This window comes from Raphanus sativus, chromosome 2, assembly GCF_000801105.2.
Source record: "Raphanus sativus cultivar WK10039 chromosome 2, ASM80110v3, whole genome shotgun sequence".
Taxonomy (NCBI): Eukaryota; Viridiplantae; Streptophyta; class Magnoliopsida; order Brassicales; family Brassicaceae; genus Raphanus; species Raphanus sativus.
In genome coordinates, this window is record NC_079512.1 from 30,810,766 (window position 1) to 30,831,656 (window position 20,891).

The window sequence follows — 20,891 nt, forward strand, 5'->3', positions numbered from 1 at the left end:
CCTCTCTCTCTCTCTCTCTCTCTCTCTCTCTCAGATTTTATCAGTATTGATGAGTGCTTAAAAAAATAAGATTAAGATTTTAACATATTTTTATTTTAAACATACGAATCGTATTAATGCCCGCACACGGGCATTAATACGATTCTTATGTTTTATGTATAAATATTATTAATATCTAATCAAATGGTTTATGTATTTATAAAAGTAAATTTGTTCTTCAGATGTTTTATGTATTATTCATATAAATATGTATTATTCAAATACGATTCATATGTTTTATGTATTACTAAAACTAAATTTGTTCTCCATTCAGTCTTTGTGGTTCAAAACTATAAGCCTTTTTAGACATTACACAACCAACTTAACTTTGAGGTTTAAATTATTATCATATACTTTGAAATATAAAATAATAAATCATGCATGTGCGGGCATCGATATGATTTATATATTGCATGTATAGCTATTATTATTAGTGCATAAGTGGATCGTAATTATATTTCACTCTCGTTGTATCTTTGTATCTTACTCATTTAGGTTTATCCACATATAAGTCTCTCCCTCTCTCATCATAAACCTTTTAGTTTTTTGAAAAAGATAAAAAGGTAATTACGATCATATCATGCGTGCGGGCATTCATATGATTCATATATTACCCCTTTATATATATTAGTATAAATATAAGTAGATTGTAATTATTTCTCAATCTCTATGTATCATTATGTCTAATTCATATACTACATGTTACGTTATTATTATAAGTGCATAAGTGGATCATAGTTTTCTCTCTCTCTCTCTCTACATGGATGGGAAGGTCACGTTTAAAACCGTCACAAAAAATTAAATCATAAACACTAAACACTATACCCTAAACCCATGAACAAAGCTTAAACCCATGGGTAAAAATCCAAACACTAAACCCTAAATTCTTGGATATACACTAAACACTAAATCTCTCTCTCTCTCTCTATCTCTCTCTCTCTCTCTCTCTTGGTATCCCCCTCATCGTAACCTATTTTTTTTGAGAAATATAAAAATGTAAACATTCTTTTAATTCATCGATTATCTTTTAACTACCACAATTTATATGAGAATGTTTCCTAGTTTAATATTTTATCATGAATTTTTGTTGGGTGAATTACCAACTAATCATAGTTTGCCAATTAATGTAGTTTTTTAAAATATAAAAATAATAATAATAATTTGTGTTAAGTTTTTAAAATAAATGAAAAATATTAGTAGCTGCCAAAAGACGAATTTTTTTTAACAATTCTAAAACCGCCACAACAGAGTAAATCATAAACATTAAACACTATACCCTAAACCCTTGGACAAACTTAAACCCTTGGGTAAAAATCCAAACACTAAACCCTAAATTCTTGGATATACCCTAAACCCTTGGCTAAATCCTAAACACTAAACTGTAAACTCTTGGGTATACCCTAAACACTAAATCTCTCTCTCTCTCTCTCTCTCTCTCTCTCTCTCTCTCTCTCTCTCTCTCTCTCTCTCTCTCTCTACATGGATGGGAAGGTCACGTTTTCTTCTCTTTTTTTTTTGCAGGGTTTGGTCTGGTGTTGTAAGCCATGTTTTTATTGTTGAAGAAAGAAGAAAGGCTTGTTGCCTTGTTTGTGCATTATCTCTTAGTTTAAAGGAAAGAGCTCACACCTAAAATTCTGAACTATTTATTTATTTCCTGTTTCTTCTATATATATTTTTATTTTTATAAAAGTCCTTTCGAGAAAAAGAAATATATTCACAAACTCTCCCTATAAGGAAAAATATATACAACTTACTGCCAAGAATGGAATGAAACCCATTAGTATTATTCATATATGTCTTTCTATATGTAGATTTCAAAATTATATTTACTTTTTCTTTAAGATAATTGATGATGCATTATGTAGTTAGAGTTAGAGCTGTGCAAATCAAACCAATTATGTAAGCAAACCAATTATGTAAGCAACTGATGATTTGGTTTGAGCTGTGCAAATCAAACCAAATCAAACCAGTTTGATTTGGTGTGATTTGTTTATAAGATATGGTTTACGGTCTAGATTTATCTAAATTTACACGTAATGATTATAATTATTACTTTTTTTTACTTATCTATGTAACAATTGTAATTGAAAAGTCAAAAAGTGTTTTAATTTATATAATCGAGGTTACAATCTAAGCTGGTCACACTAAGCTTTTGTTACAATCTGGTTTATGCAAACTATAATTTTTATTTGTGTTTTTAATAAAGTAATTATAGTGTTTTAGTTTATATAGTTGCAATATTATTGCTAATAAGAAAGGCAATACGAAAGTAAATGCAAAATTAGATTATGTTAAATAGATATCTTATAAGTGCGAAGTTTAGATATTTAACATTTTTTTTACTGATTTGAGACTTGGTAAGCAAGACAAATATTTAGTAGGTAAATATGGTAAGCAAGAAAAAAATTTATAATTTTTTTACTGATTCAATTAAATGCAAATTTTTTTACATGCACAACTTTCTCGTATATATTAAACAAACATATGTATTTTACAGAATCTGCTCGATATTATTATAATCTAATGTGATCTAAGCCAATGAAGTAGTTAAACAAATGTGTTTTCTTGCACTGTACGTCTATTTAACTTCTTTCTATAACCTTACTTGACAAAAAAGAGAAGAGAACCCTTTTATTAGTTGAAGCTGTTGTTTCGGTTATTAAACTTCCGCGAAGAAGACACACATAGTTCTTTATTTTTGCTTCAAAGAATTCATACAACATATAACTTACATACATGAAACATCAGTGTGCATAAATAACCAAACTATAGCATACAAAAAAATACATGACAGTCTATCAAACTTGACTATAATGTTACTGCTTCGTTCAATCCAATTTTGGCTATGCAGAGAAGCAAATGACTCCGAATATTACTTACATAAAAACTATGGTTATACCATAGCAGCAAATGTTTGATCACAATGCAAGACTTTTTTTGAATGCAAGACTTCCTTTGAATAGCAGCAAATCACCATAGCAGCAATGGTTTCACCCACTTGCCTTGTCAAAATACACGACTTCCTTTGAATGTTTGATCACAACTTGATTACTAACGTAATGCTTGCGAGAAACAGGGATATAAACATCAGCTCCACGAGCAGCTCAGTTCTACAAAAACATGAAAATTGTAGATAATTATGGTCGACCTATAGAACAACAAAAAATAAGTGTAGAGACTATGAAAAACATAAAGTTTATTCTTCGTAAACGTATCAAATCTTTTCCTTCTCTCTCTCAATCTTCCATAGTTACTCGCGACTGATGTTTGCTCGTCCCTTAGCTCTCCCTTAGCTCTCCGTGTTTGCTCGTCCCTTAGCTCTCCCTGTTTGCAAACGGCAAACTCATCCGATTTGGCCTTCGCAACTGAAGTTCAAGCCAGTTGTATGTTCTTCCTAACTTTTGTCCTTCTCGTCTACGCTAAGGGCTGCCTCATCGATCTCGAGGTCAAGAACATGTGACAGAAGACGGCAAGACTCGAAGGGAGAGAACGATGACTCGGATCCTTCCATCGTCGAGAGATAATGCTTCAAAGTGTTTCTGCTTCGTGGTGGTGAGTTTCGTACGATTTTATCCACATGCTGAGATGGAGATTCAAACTATAAGTTGGAAATGTAGTTGTTTCTAAACGTTTAACGTCAACGCAGCACAAAATGAATGTACAAACAAATAGTTCGCGCATGAATGAAAAAAAAAATTGGTTACATTTCTTGTAATGGAAGCAAATAAGGAAACAACGCAAATAATTAAATGATCCGTTTTTCTTAAACTCCCTCACAGAGTGACACGTGGATCCGAGCCTTCTCATACATTCTCACCAAAATCGTTTAAGGAAAGCCTTAAAAATGCTTCTCTTTTAATATATAGGGGATATATCACTCGCTTTGAAACATAGCTTACAGTTGATAAAAAGAATAAGATACAAATTCAATGTATTAGAGAGATACTTTGTTTGATAGATTCAAGTAATCTTATTGAATTTTGCGGCTCCAACACCTCGACAACCATTGAGTCGAAATCACTTTCCATCTATCTTATTAAAACAGAAATATTCTGTTGGACCTAATATTTATTTTGTAAACTTTTAAATTAAATACACATTTATACTTTATAGTTAACATACATTAATTCACTAATGTTTATTTCTTTATACTACTATCCATGTTTCCATATAATATACTTATTTCTTTATACTACTATCAATGTTTCCAAACAATATATTTTATATTACTATCAATGTTTCCAAATAATACAATAATTAATCTTAGTTATTTTATATCTATCATTTTCTCTTTAAAATTTTGTAGAAACGTCATAATTTCATAAATTGCAAAATAATGAACTTTAAAATTTCGATTATAAAATTACAAATTATGAAACTATTACAATTTAAACCCAATTAGATTACATATCGGTCATCCATCAGTTCAATCGGTTAGTCTCGGGTTTTAGTGATTTTTTTAATATAAATATTTTAAAAACATAAATTGAATTGTCAGATCTCCGGATTAACCGGTATAATCACAATCGGGTTGAATTTAAAAATACTGATTTAAATGCAAAAATATTTTAAATACACACTCTTTAAAAATAACCAAAATATTTGTTAAATTATTAGTGAAATTTTTCATCGTAAAATATCCCGCGCTTCAAAAACGCGGGTCAAAATTTAGTATAAGTTTAAGCCCCATTCGCCTCATAAGTCGACCTTTACTTTTCGGCTTACATACATCCAGCTACCCATGGACATTCGATTCTCAGTTTTTTCGATTCTTCAATTCCAAAGTTTAAGATTCATTAGGTTATTTAAAAAGTTCAATTTACTCTCAGTTCAGTTATTTCAATTTTTGATTCAGTTCGGATAACAAAATTAAAAACCAACTTATATTCCAAGTAATTTTGGATTCCATTCAATTCCGATTATTTTCAGTTAAATTTGGGTTAAAAATATCATAAAGATCATAAGTTTGAGTTAAAGTAAGTTAGTTTGCGATAGGACAAAACATGAATATAGGATGGTAAAGGATATCATCTTATCGCCATTTGATTCAGAAATCAGATCAATAATATCAAGCCAATCATTTGTGTAGTGATCTTCAAGCAACGGTTCATACTATATGGAGAGAGAAATCAGAGGAGGCATGGGGAAGTTAACTCATTCTACACCAATGCAGCTTATTAGATTCATCATCTATAACGGAGTGAGGAATCATTTCAGTTCCATTGTGATGATGGGAGACATGCGGTATCAGTGGCGGAGCCACAAATTCTGTGGATTGGGGTCAATTTAATTTATAATTTTTTAAAAACTTATTATAATAACTCATTTAAAAATATAAATTTTATATAATTTAACTCTATATATGTACAAATATTAACTTACAAAGTTGTTAGTATTCTTAATCATTAAAAATTAAAGTAGTGTTGATATGATATTTTCAAATTAAATTTGTGATTAAAATGGTCAAAAATAAAAATGTTATGAAGGAAATATGTGTATGTGTAAAATATATTTTAGTTAAATTATCTTTATTGGAAATAAAACAGGTTGGAAAACAGTAAAATAAACATGAAGAGTTAAGATAAAGGAATAAAAATAATTATTGCATACTGCTTAGTTAGATAATGGGCTTTGACCAAGCTAGAATATGTATGGTTTTTAAATAATCATGGGGTCACGTTTGAGAAAATATTAGGGTCAGAATACTAATTTTGTAACACTTTACCAGATACTTTCCCCAAAATACAAGTAAATTTTTTTCCCACAAAAATCTATAGGGGTCAACTGATCCCCTTCTCACACAGCTGCCTCCGCCCCTGTGCGGTATGAAGGAGGTATGAGATACTGGTTTAGCACAAGGATAGAGTTGGAAATCAGTTTGTGTGATTCATTAATTCTTAAAAAAAAGCTGTACTAGTTGTAAAAAGGGTTTTTGAATAAATTTAACATTAGTTAAAAAAAAAAATAGCAAAAGAACCTATATGGAGAGACGATGAACTTTCTAAAACATTAATATGCAGTTGTTAAGAAAATATAATGGATTTTGAAATTTAATTCCCGAAGTTAAGATGACATGCAGGTGAACCTCTATATAACTTTGCCAGGCCAGTGCGGGTTCTAAGCTTCTCAATTGGACCAGCAGCGTATTCGAGTAAGATCTTGGCCTCGGATAAACGTGTAGCGTTCTTAAGGAGAAAAGAGGCCACCGGCATGCCAAATTCAGTTTCTGCATAATCTCTCCACTCCAAGGTTTGAAGCGTTGTTGACAAACATTCCGGAACGATATGAGTAGTACTATTAGTAAAACCTGGCTGATTCCCAGAAGACAGAGGCCGCGAGTTGCAAGACTGAGGAGAGGGAAAAAAAGAAGAAGAAGATTATACATATATCATATGAACAAGCTCTAGTTCCACGGTCAAGTTCTCAAAAAAAAAAAAAAAATTGTACCTTGATTAGCTGGAGTTGGCGTAATATAGGGGAACGCTGAAGAAAATTGATTAACAAATCCCACCATCCACGAGAACATGTGCACATACACAAATGCTCAAGCTTATTAAAGGTATAGTCGACTGTGGGACCCCACTGCATTCGAGTTAATTAGCATACGAGTGAGTATATATATAGTTTCAATAGATTGTAAATTAGTAAAATAGAATTATTCCGTTTTTTTTTCACCTCTGCCAAGCACGTTGCAAAGCTCCTCAGCTCGCTATAACTTGTCATAGAATCAAGAAACTGATCACCATAGACAGGACCTTGCACCACTGCCTTTTTGAGAAGAGGGGCACCAGCAATGAGCTTGCCAATAAATTTGTCAGCCGACACTTGAATTGACACGGAGAGGTACAAATAATTAAGTGATGAAAGACAGATTGGATAGTCTTCAGGTATATCATCGAGTACAAGAGCCTTTAGCCTCAGACAACTTAGTGTCCCGCAAGTGTACATACTCTTCGGAAGAGCCGTGATCATGGGGTTTTGGGCGGCGGTAAGGTCGATTTCAAGCTCAAGCACAGACCGCGAAACTGCTAAATCAATCCAATTTTTAACATCCCTCGAGCTGCAGTAAGGACTTACCGATAACTTGAGACTTTTTAAACTTGGAGCCGCTTGTAACTGCAAAGATTTGCTCACGAACTCTGAAAAGTCTTTGCCCTCGTGTTCGCTATAATTATAATAAAGTTTCGGTACTTGCTTCCACAGAAACTTCCACTGTTTGGACAAAAGCATTGTGGCCACCACTTCTGTTGTTGGAAGCCACGAGAGAATCTCAAGGAGCATCTGGTCAGGTAAGTCACTGATCATACCCATTATCTCAAATCGTTCAACTAACTTGTATTGAGAAGAAGAGAAAACCCTAAACTTTGAACCCTGAGTATGAGGAGGCGTGTGGTATTATATATAACAGAGTCCTAAAACGACTGATAATCATAAAGCTAAACAAATTGCAAATTGATTGTTGAGATAAATCATAAAAAAATAAAAATAAATCATTTATTGTTGAGAAATAAATATACTAAACGAAACATAACGAAGCTGTGTGCAAGTCTCCCTGGGCCAACGATAGGTGTTTAGCTGCGCATGGGGACATAAGTAAAATTTCTTTGTATATTATAATCATTTTTAATTAATAAATTTTTGAAATCATTCAATATTTTTTTCAATTAAACAATATTAAGAATAAAAACTTCCGATAACAACATAATATATATAGGAATTATCTTATTATTTTAAAATATTTTTTTATATTTTGAATAATTCTTGTTGTTATTAATTTAAATAACTTATTTAATCAAATAAATTTTAAACTCATTTTTATTTTTAGCTAATTTTAATATTTTATTCATTAAAATATAAACCATATTAAACAGTCTAACTTTTAAGTGAGAATTCCAGTGAAAAAAATTACTTCGGAGATAATAGTATTGATGATTACTCATTATCTCGGTTAAAAGTTACCATAGTGAAAAAGATTGTTAAGTGGTGGCGTTCAAATCAACAACCCTTCAATTATTCTACATCTGTGACGTTTATATCTCTGCTCCTACAAAACTTCCGATGCAAATATAAGTGCGGTCATTTCAATTGTTGAATTACAAGGATATCAAACAGATTGCTTGGTGGTGAGCACAGAAAAGTAGGGGTGAGAGTGAGGAAGAGCAGGGGTTTGGCTAGATGTTAAAGGGGCATAAAGCTTAGAACATATATACAATGAATCTTACAAAATTGTTGTTTCATATTAGCTTGTCACTCTGCCTTTGTCAAGCTGGTTTGCGACAGGATGTTGAGTATTTTTCAATTATTTTGGGGTATGTCTTTGCCAAAAACAGACAAGGAATGTGGCGATAGAAATAATGTTACCAGCAAGACATTAACAAGAAGCTAAAAAATGATATATAACGCAGCACATCTATTTTCCATATGGCCTTGTTAGGAAAAGTAAAACCTGGAAAGAACATTGAATGGTAATATGTTATGGTTGGCAGCGAAATCATTTGTAATGGCTGAGATATTGTAGAGGTGCGTCAACACATGTTCGATCCATTACTAGGTGAGAGCAGTGACGGATCCAGAATTTTTCTTAACCTGTGTCAACATATAACTGAAAATATAACTATTTGAAAAGTTTCATAAAATATAAATTACTATTTTAAATAGGAACGTACTAGCTTACTATTTATAGTTGGATAATTAGAATCAATGAGAACAAACTAAATTACTATTTTAAATAGAATCTACTAGCTAAGAAGAGATTAGAAAATATTAAACTAATACCCTGTTAAAGCTTAGAAGAAGACGAAGGCTAGTTGCCAAAAGATATAAAAAACAATCAATTCTAATTTAGTTTATTTGGGTTTAGGTTTGTAAATTGTAAATTGTTGAAGTTAAAGTTGGGTTTTCTTTTTTTTTTTAAAAAAATTGTAGACATGATTAACTTACGTGGGTTTCAATTAAAATTAATCGACATTCTATAGTTTATCTAGTAATATTGAGTTATAGTTTATGGGGTGTCATAATTAAATTTAATGGAAAAATACATAGGTTAATTTTTTCCACAATTAATGGTGTGGCAGTTGCACCCCATTAACGTGAGTACGTCCGTCACTGGGTGAGAGTGCATGTGAGCTCCATTCTGCTGGAAGGAGAGTTCACAAGGAACTGGCTTCCATATTCTATTTAGTAGTGATCTTATCGAAATATGTTAGTGGCAAATAGCTTGGAATGGTATAGCTGCATTACTATTTGTCATAGTCAAAATAGCTTGGAATGGTACAACTTATCAAAGGACCTCACAGCGGATATAATGACGGTTGATGCAGGAAAATGAACTAGTTTTGGCCAAGTGATTTGATGCTTATACTACTGCATATCTAAGTGAGAACAGAGCTCTATGTTTGCAGAGTTGTGTTGTTATCAGATAGTTTTTTTTAAGTTTAGATATGTAAGTGGGTTTCAAAACATAGGGTCTTAGCTGAGCATGTACTATCAAAATCTGAAGAAAATTGACAATTACTACTAAACGTATCAACGGTCATCAATTCCGTTGTAGTCTAGCTGGTCAGGATACTCGGCTCTCACCCGAGAGACCCGGGTTCGAGTCCCGGCAACGGAGTTAAATTTTTTTTGTTAACAATTCCCTTTATGGCGGGAAAACCGTCTTCTGTTGATTAGGGTTCTAAGAATCTTTAGGTTTATCATCTCAATCTCAATCTCTACTTCTCTTATCTTTTCCTGCTGTGAAAGACGTTGCTGGATCGCGAAAAGAGAGAGAGAGAGAAGATGTCGAAAGAGACGAAGGCTAATAACAGTAGCAGAGCGATGAATAATACATACGGCGCTAGCTTGGAAGCAAACACCTTAGCCATGCTTGATTCCACCGGCGCTAAGGACAATCGCGACGCCAACGAAGACCGTTAGTTTTTCTTTCTTTCTTTCTTTCTTTCTTTCTTTCTCAAACCCCTTTCTTCTTCGTTTGTCGTTTTCCAATATAACTTCTTACATCGTCTTCTGGTTTATCTTGGATTGAAAAACCCCCTTTTAGGTTTGCAGTATCTGGAAGCTGTTCGTGCCGCTTCGCTTGTACCCGAAACTGGAATCCCTCCCACCAAGTAAGTATACACTGTTTAAGAAAGTTTGAAGCTTTATTGGCCCCCCCAAAGTCTGAAGCTTTTGATCTGTTTTTTTCTTCTTGCTTTATTGGCTCCCAAAGTTTGAAGCTTTTTGATGTGGGGGTTTTTTCTCTATTTGTAGCAAAATGTACCAAGCCATGTTCCGGATACTGAGATTCGGAAGAAGGTTGGAGCTCGTAGCAGCAAGTTTCCACCTTTTGACACAACTACATCAGGTGGTAGTGTACTCGATGAGAATCTTTGTTGTTTGTTTTATATGCTTCAATTGTTTGTTTGCTTATTATAATATGCTTTCATGTTATTGGAAGTACAGAGGTATCCTTGGGTTTATATACCTGATGGGAAACATGAGTTGGAAATCGTTGACGAGGTACTTGTTTCAATTGTTTTCATGTGTGTTTTGTTCGTTCTTGGTTGATTGTCATGTGGTTTTGTTTTTGGCAGGCTTGGTCGCCGTTTAACTTTGGGTCTGATGTTGATTCTGGTGAAAAGGATATATCTGTGAGAAGCTTATGTAAGGATTGGCTGTCTCCTCCTCTTTTGAGTTAGCTTTTTGAATACTGTGATTGACTGTTTTGGTGATTCCAGTGTTTCAAGAGCTGATTCAAAACATGAGCAAGGGAGTTGATGAGTCGGAGGAATCAGATTTAAAGGTCCTGTTCATTTGTTTGTACATAGCTTAAGAAAGTTTTGCAGAGTTTCATATTATAGCTTGTTGATTCTTGCAGATCCTGGGAAACATGTTCCTATTCAAGTATCTTGTTCATGTTCTTAAGTTAGATTTCATTCCCCGAAATCAAGTCTTTGAAGGTACAAAATGCTAATCTTTCAAGTTTCAAAATCGCTCCATTTATGTATAATCTGGTGATTGTTACAAAATCTTTGTGTCCTTTTGCGTTCCAGAAACCATGAACTGGAGTCTACTAAAAGAATCATCGCTGAATCTACTTCTGGTACATCCCATAATCAAATGGCTCTCGGAAAGTACTAGTATACTCACTAAAATTATCCGTGATGTAATGTGTATGTATGTTTCCGCTTGTAGGCTTCAAGGAGAGTGAATTTCAAACTTCTAATGAAAGATTGTCTATCTACAATGTGTTCACCCTTTGACGCTGATGGAAACTCTATCAGTTTGGTTGAATTGCACAAGGGCATGCTTTCTGCTATGAAGGAACTTCTAGTAATGGTAAAGTCGTTGGTTATTTATATCAGTACATGGAGTTACTACTTTTTGGAGTTCTTTACTCTCTCTCACATGTTCTCTGCCTTGGTTTTAGATCATAGAGCTTGATGCATCAAAGAAGAAAGCTGACAGTGAAGGGATTACCAACAGAGGAGACGGCGTAAGGTATATTCACAAGAAGTTCAATTTCCGGCGAAATCTCACTCCTTTGTTCGTTTTTACTTGGCCATGCTCTTGATTGATATATTGATGCAGGACTCCTGCATTGGAGATCATAGTCGACGAGCTAACATACGATGAATATCTACTGTCAAATTTTCTCAAGGTACTTATGAAACTCTTTGTGTTGTTTTATCTGCTTTCTGGTTCTTGAGTGAGAGCTTTCTGTTGCAGGTTTTCGACGATCCTAAATGGAAGCTAGAGATTGTCATCCAGTATCTCACCAAATACATTCCTAAGGTTTATTACTAATCTGCTGGTTTTTCTCGGACGGACACATAATGCTCTCTCTCTCTCTGGTTGCAGCCTTCTGTTCGTACCCGAAGATCGAACACTCCTCAAGCAGATGATTTGAAAACGCTAAACGGGATATTGAAGACCTTTTCAAATGGTACAAATGCGAAAAACATCACTAAGAAGATAGGACCTGCCGTTGTTCAGATCCTCATTGGACATGGCTTTCTGGTAATAACAACATCTTTGTTTCTCCTTGTCACATCCTCATAATAGCAGCTTTTCTTTGCCTCATCGTTCCCAAGTTTGATTAATCTTATCTTCAGGCTCAGCTCGCAATCTCTAACACTAATGAAGGCGACTCTATGACAGAGATATGCAATAGTGTCATCGCTGCATTTACTAATCTAAGGCGAGTAGATCAGTAAGCTGCATTTTTGCTTACTCTCTACTCATATGTATATAGCTTTCCTTACTCCCAAACGTTTCATGGTTCTTGCAGGAAAATTGAGATTATACCATTTGGAAAGGAAGTGTTGTTTACTGCAGAAATGGTGCTCAAGGCAAAAGCTTAATTGCATGTAGGAATCAATGAGGCTTTGCATTGTATTAAAAGCAAAGGCAAAAGCAAAAACAAGTGACGTGTAGGACTTAAAAGAGTTACAGTTTTTCAATGAAGTATGAATGTTTCACATGAATGTATATTCTATCATTTCAGCAAAAAAACAAGTTGAGTGATGTTATGATTCTGTTGATGCCTTGGTCTCACTCCTGAAAACAAATCAAGATCTTGCTTTATTAACGAAACCAATGCCTTAAGATGCGTATGCAAGCAAAGATATGTTCTTACTTGGAGGATTGGGGTGACTCGAGCTGCATAGTGACTGGACCGTCGTTGACAAGATTAACCTTGTAAGCAATAGAACTCTACTTAAAAATCACACAAGATAATGAACTAAACGCATGGATATTGATGGAAGGATTCACGTCTCTTACCTTCATCATAGCTCCAAACACACCATCTGTTCAAAAAGTGAGTAAACCATTTCAGTAATGTAAAGTTGTGATCTCAGGATTTCAAGCTTTTACAATGTATTTATACCACCTTTAACTGCATCAGGATTATATGCTTTCTGGAATCTCTCGACCAAAGACGCGTAAAAAGGTTTGGCCTTCTCAGGCGGCATAGCGACGTGAAAATCAGGTTTGTTACCTTTCAAGAACCCGTACAATGTAAACTGACTAACTGAAAATTAAACAGACGATCCAATCATCAGAGCAAAATAAAAGGAGACAAAAACACTTTTTAGAGAGCTGAAGCCTTTCTTTCTTTTTTTTTTTTTTTTTGATCAAACAAGCCTTTCTTTCTTTAATTACCAAGTAAAACTCCATAACCCCTCTGCATTACCTGCAACAACGCACCATCAAACTTAGTTAAAAGTAGTGAAAAATGAATTTTACAGAAAAGAAACAGAAGTTACGTTTTGGTCCCATCCTCTACCAGTGGTTTCATTAGTGAACAACCTCATGTTTAGAACTTTCCGACATCTATAGAAAAAAAAGTTTAAAGACTTTCAGACAATTTTAAATGGAAGAGTTAAAAAGATAAAAAAGTTTGCGTCGGTAAACAGGCAATATACATGTAATCAGCATCAGCATCTGTATCTGATTCATGGATTCCTATTAAAACCAAGAGACCAGGCCCAATCTCCGACACGATTCTACCATCCACCTGTCGATATCTCCAAGATCAAATAAATGGCAATTTGCGCGTTAGAGAGAGAGAGAGAGTATGACAAAAGACTGACCGTGACGGAGGAAGATGAGACTCTCTGGATTACGGCTCTCATTGCTCTAATCTGATAATTTCGACGGTGAAGTCTCAAACTCCGGTGGCTGCGATTGCGGCGGAGGAGAAGAGGTGAGAGCTTGTTGCGGAGGAGTAGAGTGGTGTGGGAAGAAGGAAACGCAGACGAAGAAGCAAGACAAAACATTATTTTTTTTTCCTTCTCGTTGAATCGATAGCCGAACTAAACCGACTAGTTTGAAATGGTAAAATCAAACCGAAGTTAATCTTGTAAAGTTGAACAAAACCAAATGTTGATTAATTGAATGAGAATTTTATAACCGAAAGGAAACCAATTCTAATAGACCCGAACCTTCTGAGATAATCAGAAGGGTAAGTAGATCGCCGTCGCCGACACTTGACTTTCCTCCGCCGTAGGAGAAGCCTTTATAAATTAGTCTACACTGAAACAACCAACCGGAAGGAAAGCAATAAGGTCTTGAAAGATGGCGTTTTGGAAACCAGGAACGGAGAAACCAAGCTTCGTCGAGGATGAAGAAGGAGGCATAGTCCTCATGTCCAACAATCTCTCATCCTCTTCTTCCTCTAGGTATATTTGCTGCTACTCTCTTTCTCTCTCTCTCTCTCTCTCTCTCTAGTACAACCTGTTTCAGGGAATGATTGTGTGCTTTATGGTCGATAATTTTGTAGTTATGGGTATGCGAATATAGAGAAGCAGAGGCAGAGATTGCCAGTGTACAAGTACATGACTGAGATTCTCTATTTGGTGGAGAATCACGCTACCACCATCATCGTTGGCGAGACTGGCAGTGGCAAAACTACCCAAATTCCTCAGGTTTCTTTCTTCTTTGTGATTGTTGTTTTTGGAGGAAAGCACCCAGCTTTGCTAGTTTCATGCTTCAATGTTAGCTAGAGGAGGCATACAACTTACTCAATCTTGCAAAATCCTGCATTGTTTAAGCTCAGGACCGTCTTGTGCCTTGCTAGCAAGTTTATTTCTGTAAACGCTTTGGCCATACTGTTTTGCAGTTCCTTAAAGAAGCTGGATGGGCTGAAGGAGGTCGAGTTATTGCTTGCACTCAGCCAAGACGTTTAGCTGTCCAGGTTTTTTTTTATCTCCCTCCACAAGACCTTACAGCCCAGCGAGTGTTTGAAGCTTGGTGTCGCAGCTGAAGTTTGGAAGTTTCGTGCTTGATCACTTATAACTTCTTCTTTCTTTTTTTTTTGGGTAAATTGCTTAGTCGGTTTCTGCAAGGGTGGCAGAAGAGATGGGAGTGAAGCTTGGGGATGAAGTTGGCTACACTATTCGATTTGAAGATCATACAACTTCAGTGAGACTCTTTCTTTCACACTCTTTTACTCTTTATACTAACTTCATTTTATGGTTTGATAATGCCTCAAAATCTGTTTTGCTTTGTTACAACAGGGTGTGACTAGTGTGAAATTTCTCACTGATGGGGTACTTATCCGAGAGATGATGGAGGATCCTCTCTTGACTAAGTATAGGTATATCATTTTGTTGCACAACATAATATCGTTAGGATTATGATTTAGGTTTGTAAAGTAGTCTTTGTAACCTTCTCTTATTTTTCTTTTTATAGTGTTATTATGGTAGATGAAGCTCATGAGAGATCTATCTCAACTGACATTTTACTAGGACTCTTAAAGAAGGTATAGTATTCAGACGTAGACTTCACTAGATCATCTCTTTTAGTTTACAGTTTGCTTTCCTCAACTACATTAAAAAATCTTAATGCCAGATACAACGTCGTCGTCCTGAGCTGCGCCTTATTATCTCGTCAGCCACAATCGAAGCAAAAGCAATGTTCAATTTCTTCAATACCAGGTTCCCATCTTATCCAATGGTTATAGTTTTTTTTTTTTTCCTGAAGTCTCTGGATCTTGAAATCACTAGTACACTATATTCTTACACACTATATAAAATTAAACAGCAAAAAACGCCAGGCGCCAGAAGGTAGTACCCAAGGACCTAAGTTGGAACCTGCAATCTTATCTGTCGAGGTATATTGTAAATCTCATCTTTCTTAAGAGCATTCCTCGCTTAACCCTTGTTTCTCTGCGATATTTAGAGAGTTTTGTTCTGTTGGTGATATGTTCTCAGGGCAGAGGCTTCAGTGTGAAAATTCACTATGTTGAGGAGCCTGTTTCAGATTATATCAGATCGGTTGTTTCAACGATATTGTTGATTAATGAACGGGTATGTTGATTTGTTGTTTTATAAACATCCCTATTATGATACATTCCTTTCATTGTGCTGTTATCTTTAAACTATATCTTCTTATGTTCAGGAGCCACCTGGGGATGTTCTTGTATTTCTAACAGGTCAAGATGATATTGAAACTGCTATCAAACTTCTTGCAGAAGAAGCTCATAGCAATCAAAAGAACTCTTCAGGTATAGTAAAGATGTTTTATACATATAAATATATATTGTCAATCAACTTTAGCATTTTCCTTTAGCAACATTGTATCACTCGTATGTTTTCAGGACTGCTCCCTCTGCCACTATATTCAGGACTTTCACGAGCAGAACAGGTTGATTTTTATTGCGTGGCTCTAGACAAGCTAAACCGTACTTTTAAGCGGATTTAGTTTTATAAATCTTAAACTATGAAATGTTTTTTTCTTTATTTCAGGAACTAATCTTTACCCCAACTCCCAGAGGAAAGAGAAAAGTTATACTCTCAACAAATATTGCAGAAACATCACTGACTCTGGAGGCAAGGCTTCTTTGTTACTGTTATTTTTTCATGGACAAAACAGATGTTTCTCTCATACAAATTTTGCTGAAACATCATTCAGAATAACTTTCTGTGACGTTTCTTTTGTTCAGGGAGTTGTCTATGTGATTGATAGTGGTTTCTCAAAGCAGAAATTCTATAACCCGGTAAGTCCATCCCCATTTCTTTTGTTTACATCTATCCGCCGTTTGTGATATATATATAGGGCATTTCTAAAACATCTTACATTTCTTACCCTCACAGATTTCAGATATCGAAAGTCTTGTGGTGGCACCAATATCCAAAGCATCTGCTAGACAAAGGTCTGGTAGGGCCGGGCGAGTTCGGCCTGGAAAGTGTTACAGGTATTTTCATATTCTTGTGACGTTACTCCAGTTCAAGTTGTAAATGATTATGGTTATATCTCCTAAAGATAACAACCAATGGTCTAACTAGGCGGGTTATGTATTGACATTAATCATCTCTGTGGTAACTAGGCTTTACACCGAAGATTATTTTCTCAAACAAATGCCTGGAGAAGGCATACCGGAGATGCAGAGGTCGAATCTTGTTTCAACTGTGATACAGGTACAAAACCTGCTCAGCTCTTTTCATATTACTTTGTGTTGAGAACTTGCAATTTGGGATGCCTTTTAAGCTTTTTGGCTTTTCCAATAAGTAAATCCCCACAGATGAGAGGAAACTTTTTTCTTCTAGAATGTTTAAGCTCTATTGCTTTTTTTTTCAGCTAAAAGCTTTGGGCATAGATAATATATTGGGTTTCGATTGGCCTTCACCTCCATCCCCACAAGCAATGATACGGGCACTTGAAGTACTTTATTCACTTCAAATCCTTGATGATGATGCAAAACTCACTTCTCCAACAGGATTCCAAGTAGCAGAACTTCCACTGGTACTTTTCGTACCAACCTCGAGTTACTTATTTTCCCATTGCTTATTTGCTTAAAGTATTAAGTTCATTTGCATTTTCTACTGCATTATTACAAGTCTTATTTTCGTCATTTTTGCTAGGACCCAATGATATCGAAGATGATCTTAGCTTCAAATGAGCTTGGTTGTTCAGATGAGATCATTACAATCGCTGCAGTACTCTCTATCCAAGTAACACCTCTTAACCCCTTTTCCTCTGCTAAAATTTTCGTCTTTTAACGCTTAAGGAACATATTGCAAACTTTTTAAGGTTTGCTTTCTCTCTGAACTTTGGGATACAATCTTGACTATATATTTGTGTGCAGTCCGTTTGGGTCATTGCCAGGGGAGTACAGAAAGAACAAGATGAAGCAAAACTGAGATTTGCTGCTGCAGAGGTAGTATATACTTTATAAGTTTTGAGCTAACTATATCTCTGAAAATCTGTTTTGACCGACTAAAATCATCTTTCTTGTCTGTTCAGGGTGACCATATCACATTCCTGAATGTATACAAAGGGTTTCTTGAGTCCAAAAAATCTTCACAATGGTGTTACAAGAACTTCCTCAACTACCAGTCCATGGTGCGTATAATATCATAACTGGCAATTACACCTTAATTTCCGTTCCCCCCAAAAAAAATACTAATTTGTTTTTGTTTCGCTTCACAGAAAAAAGTTGTTGAAATCAGGGATCAACTCAAACGGATTGCTCGGAGATTAGGCATCACCCTGAAATCATGTGAAGGAGACATTGATGTAAGAAATTGTACAATCTTGGCTTCAATTGGAAAAATAGGTTCCAGGTTTTTTATGTTAACAGTACATATTATGTTTCAGGCTGTGAGAAAAGCAGTGACTGCAGGTTTTTTCGCCAATGCATGCCGCTTAGAAGTAAGTAACTGATTTTACTTCTTTGTTTATGTACATCCTTTTCAGTTTTATAGGGAGATTAAACTCACTTTTTTTTTATTTGTTATGATTGTTTTAGCCACACAGCAATGGGGTATTCAAGACTATTAGAGGCTCTGAAGAAGTTTATATTCACCCATCCTCCGTATTGTTCAGGTTAGTATTATCTTGTTGTGAATGTGAAATCTTATTTGGTGTGTAATCATTTTTTTGTTTGTATACAATCATCAGGGTGAATCCGAAATGGGTGGTTTACCAGTCCATTGTCTCAACAGAGCGTCAATACATGCGGAATGTCGTCACCATCAATCCTTCTTGGCTGACAGAAGCTGCTCCACACTTTTACCAGAACCGGCAAAACAATATGTCCTTGTAATCCCCAAGCTAGAACACTCAGTTGAAGACACCGATAACAGTTGGTCCTGACAACATTTCATGATAAGTTCCTAGGATAATACAATGCAAGAATGTTTTGGAAATGCAAAGAAACAGTTTTCAATGGAGAAAACCAAATACTGTCTGTTTGAACAGCTATTATCCAATCAACTTAAAGCAGTAAAACATAGACTGTTTGTTTGAACATTCAATCAACTCAATGTAGAAAGTATAGAATCAGATTTGCATGTTTGTTTGTTTCAGGATCTTCTCACCGTTTACAAAAGTTAAGAAAATGATAACATAAATCTTTTCTCCTTGTTCAACTGAAAACCTCAGCGAACTTCTCAGAAACCAACACTCCTGAATCGATAGACTCCAATGGATCCTTCCTGAGACGGTGCCTCAAGCAGTTAGGGATAACGGTTGCAACATCATCTGCAGTCACTCGGTCTTTTCCTTTGAGAGCTGCAAGTGCTTTCGCTGCTCTGTTAGTCACAATGTCTCCTCTCAGCCCATCAACATTGAGCTCCGAACACACCTTAGAGATCTTCACCTTCAACTCCCGGTCAATCTGAACAGAGGAAAGATTGCTTCTCGCATTTGAAATCTGGTCTTGAAGCTTATCCTGCTCCGTTTTGTAAGTCTCCCGGAAATCCTGTGGGTTACTATCAAACCGAGCTCTCTCTTCAACAATCTTGACACGTAGTTCAGCATCTCTAACCGTCCCTACTTGCGCATGCATACCAAACCTATCAAGAAGCTGTGGCCTAAGCTCTCCTTCCTCAGGATTCCCGGAACCAATCAAGATAAACCTCGCCGGGTGAGAAATCGAGATCCCTTCTCTCTCAACCGTGTTCCAACCGGAAGCAGCTGAATCAAGAAGCACATCAACCAAATGATCATCCAAGAGGTTGACTTCATCAACATAGAGTATCCCTCTATTGGCTTTAGCCAACAAGCCAGGCTCAAAGGCTTTCACACCTTCTGTCAAAGCCTTCTCGATATCGATTGTTCCACAGACTCGGTCTTCAGTTGCACCCAGTGGAAGATCAACCATGTTGATCTTAGTCGCAACAACAGGAACCTGCTCTCCTTTTTCGACCCTCTCTCTCACCTCAACACCCATGAACTCAGGATCTAAAGGATCAGAGTTGTAAGGGTCACCAGCAACCACCTTAATCTCGGGTAAAAGATCGACCAAGGACCTGACAGTAGTGGATTTCCCGGTTCCTCTGTCTCCCATTATCATCACACCACCGATCTTGGGATCAATCACGTTCAACAAGAGACACAGCTTCATCTCATCTTGTCCTACTATAGCTGCAAAGGGATAAACAGGCCTCGCACTCTTCTTTGAATCAAACTTCCCTACCTAAAACCCAAAACCACCATTACACAACATAAAAACCAAACAACAAACAAATGTTCCTAACTAACTCTTTGTAAAATCAAGTAAAGTCTGAAAATTTATCAAAAAGTTGGAACTCATACTTGTTCAGTGGAGTTGATTTCTGTGGCGACACTCATAACGGAGACATGGTGACGAGACCTGTTCTTCTTTGGCCTTATTTGGATCCCTGCGTTTAACTTTCCTCCACAGATCTTCCCTGTAAAACAAGAATTGAATGTTGTTTCAGTTTCACTAAAAGTTTTGAATTGAGAAGACAGTAGGTTTAAAGGTTTGGAGAGATTGTTGGGTTACCTGGCCTGAAGCAAATGGGAGAGATCGAAGGTGTTGAGGAAGAAGAAGAAGAGAGGGAATGTGAAGCACAGATTGCTGAAGAAGTTCCCAGAAGAGACGCCATTTTTTTGTGTGTGAGCTTTGCTGCTTCACTACCTTCTTATTGGCAGACTATGGTTGTGTTTGGTGCTTGTGGTCAAGGATAAGGGAGATGGATTTCCTCCTCTATCTTCCTCCTTTTTAATGTTTTTCTTTCATTTTAAAATATATTTTTTAATAAAAAAGCAAATTACTAAATCACTTGGACATAAAAAGAACAATTCTCAACTTTGATATACATATCGTCGGTGGATGAGAAATCTCATTTACTAATTCACCAAAGTAAGATATAGTTACAGACTTACAGTAATATAAATTTAATTTAAAATTAAAAACATTTTAACAGATCTCTCTATAAATTAGATGAACAAATAGGCAAAGAAAAGTGTAGATACATTTGTTTAACAAAAATGTAATTTTAAATAAGCTGTAACAGTTTGGTGGTAAAATAAAATTTTGGATATAAATAATTTGTAATAATAAGTTAATTTATTACTTTTCAGTGTGGATGTTTTAGGTCTTATTAAAAATTATAATA

At 35.5% G+C, this 20,891-nt stretch overlaps 5 protein-coding genes and 1 non-coding gene across 8 annotated transcripts; 3 read left to right on the forward strand and 3 right to left on the reverse strand.

The window, feature by feature from the left end:
• Window positions 1-5,937: 5,937 nt before the first annotated feature.
• Window positions 5,938-7,428, reverse strand: LOC108841450 (putative F-box/FBD/LRR-repeat protein At4g26350). Its single transcript, XM_018614206.2, has 3 exons — window positions 6,715-7,428; window positions 6,487-6,621; window positions 5,938-6,386 (listed from the first exon to the last, which is right to left on the reverse strand). The coding sequence occupies exons 1-3, from the start codon at window positions 7,348-7,350 to the stop codon at window positions 6,090-6,092; spliced, it is 1,068 nt and encodes a 355-aa protein (XP_018469708.2). The 5' UTR covers window positions 7,351-7,428; the 3' UTR covers window positions 5,938-6,089.
• Window positions 7,429-9,579: 2,151 nt separating this feature from the next.
• TRNAE-CUC (transfer RNA glutamic acid (anticodon CUC)) lies at window positions 9,580-9,652 on the forward strand. Its single transcript has one exon. It is a non-coding gene; the product is annotated as a tRNA-Glu (tRNA).
• Window positions 9,653-9,711: 59 nt separating this feature from the next.
• Window positions 9,712-12,557, forward strand: LOC108836577 (negative regulator of systemic acquired resistance SNI1). 3 transcript variants are annotated; one of them, XM_057003058.1, is made up of 15 exons: window positions 9,712-9,952; window positions 10,082-10,148; window positions 10,291-10,384; window positions 10,483-10,539; window positions 10,614-10,683; window positions 10,758-10,822; window positions 10,898-10,979; window positions 11,073-11,122; window positions 11,215-11,358; window positions 11,450-11,520; window positions 11,611-11,680; window positions 11,749-11,814; window positions 11,881-12,039; window positions 12,135-12,232; window positions 12,311-12,557. In XM_057003058.1, the coding sequence occupies exons 1-15, from the start codon at window positions 9,820-9,822 to the stop codon at window positions 12,381-12,383; spliced, it is 1,299 nt and encodes a 432-aa protein (XP_056859038.1). In that variant the 5' UTR covers window positions 9,712-9,819; the 3' UTR covers window positions 12,384-12,557. The 3 variants fall into 3 exon arrangements, with proteins under 3 accessions (XP_056859038.1, XP_056859040.1, XP_056859041.1); XM_057003060.1 differs by having other exon boundaries at window positions 9,713-9,952; window positions 12,135-12,220; XM_057003061.1 differs by having other exon boundaries at window positions 9,812-9,952; window positions 10,090-10,148.
• Window positions 12,389-13,856, reverse strand: LOC108836578 (uncharacterized). The gene is made up of 8 exons (XM_018609720.2): window positions 13,617-13,856; window positions 13,449-13,540; window positions 13,290-13,356; window positions 13,186-13,216; window positions 12,914-13,054; window positions 12,805-12,830; window positions 12,659-12,717; window positions 12,389-12,579 (listed from the first exon to the last, which is right to left on the reverse strand). Exons 1-8 carry the CDS (start codon window positions 13,800-13,802, stop codon window positions 12,549-12,551), a joined length of 633 nt encoding a protein of 210 aa, XP_018465222.1. The 5' UTR covers window positions 13,803-13,856; the 3' UTR covers window positions 12,389-12,548.
• A 118-nt stretch (window positions 13,857-13,974) lies between these two features.
• LOC108842746 (probable pre-mRNA-splicing factor ATP-dependent RNA helicase DEAH9) lies at window positions 13,975-18,831 on the forward strand. Its single transcript, XM_018615756.2, has 23 exons — window positions 13,975-14,204; window positions 14,306-14,450; window positions 14,645-14,719; window positions 14,857-14,946; window positions 15,042-15,121; window positions 15,217-15,286; window positions 15,376-15,461; window positions 15,568-15,637; window positions 15,738-15,833; window positions 15,925-16,030; window positions 16,124-16,170; window positions 16,272-16,355; window positions 16,469-16,522; window positions 16,620-16,720; window positions 16,853-16,943; window positions 17,104-17,268; window positions 17,388-17,477; window positions 17,612-17,683; window positions 17,770-17,868; window positions 17,956-18,042; window positions 18,124-18,177; window positions 18,275-18,351; window positions 18,427-18,831. Exons 1-23 carry the CDS (start codon window positions 14,101-14,103, stop codon window positions 18,569-18,571), a joined length of 2,088 nt encoding a protein of 695 aa, XP_018471258.2. The 5' UTR covers window positions 13,975-14,100; the 3' UTR covers window positions 18,572-18,831.
• Window positions 18,766-20,469, reverse strand: LOC108842747 (magnesium-chelatase subunit ChlI-1, chloroplastic). Its single transcript, XM_018615757.2, has 3 exons — window positions 20,276-20,469; window positions 20,065-20,180; window positions 18,766-19,945 (listed from the first exon to the last, which is right to left on the reverse strand). The coding sequence occupies exons 1-3, from the start codon at window positions 20,376-20,378 to the stop codon at window positions 18,893-18,895; spliced, it is 1,272 nt and encodes a 423-aa protein (XP_018471259.1). The 5' UTR covers window positions 20,379-20,469; the 3' UTR covers window positions 18,766-18,892.
• Window positions 20,470-20,891: the final 422 nt, after the last annotated feature.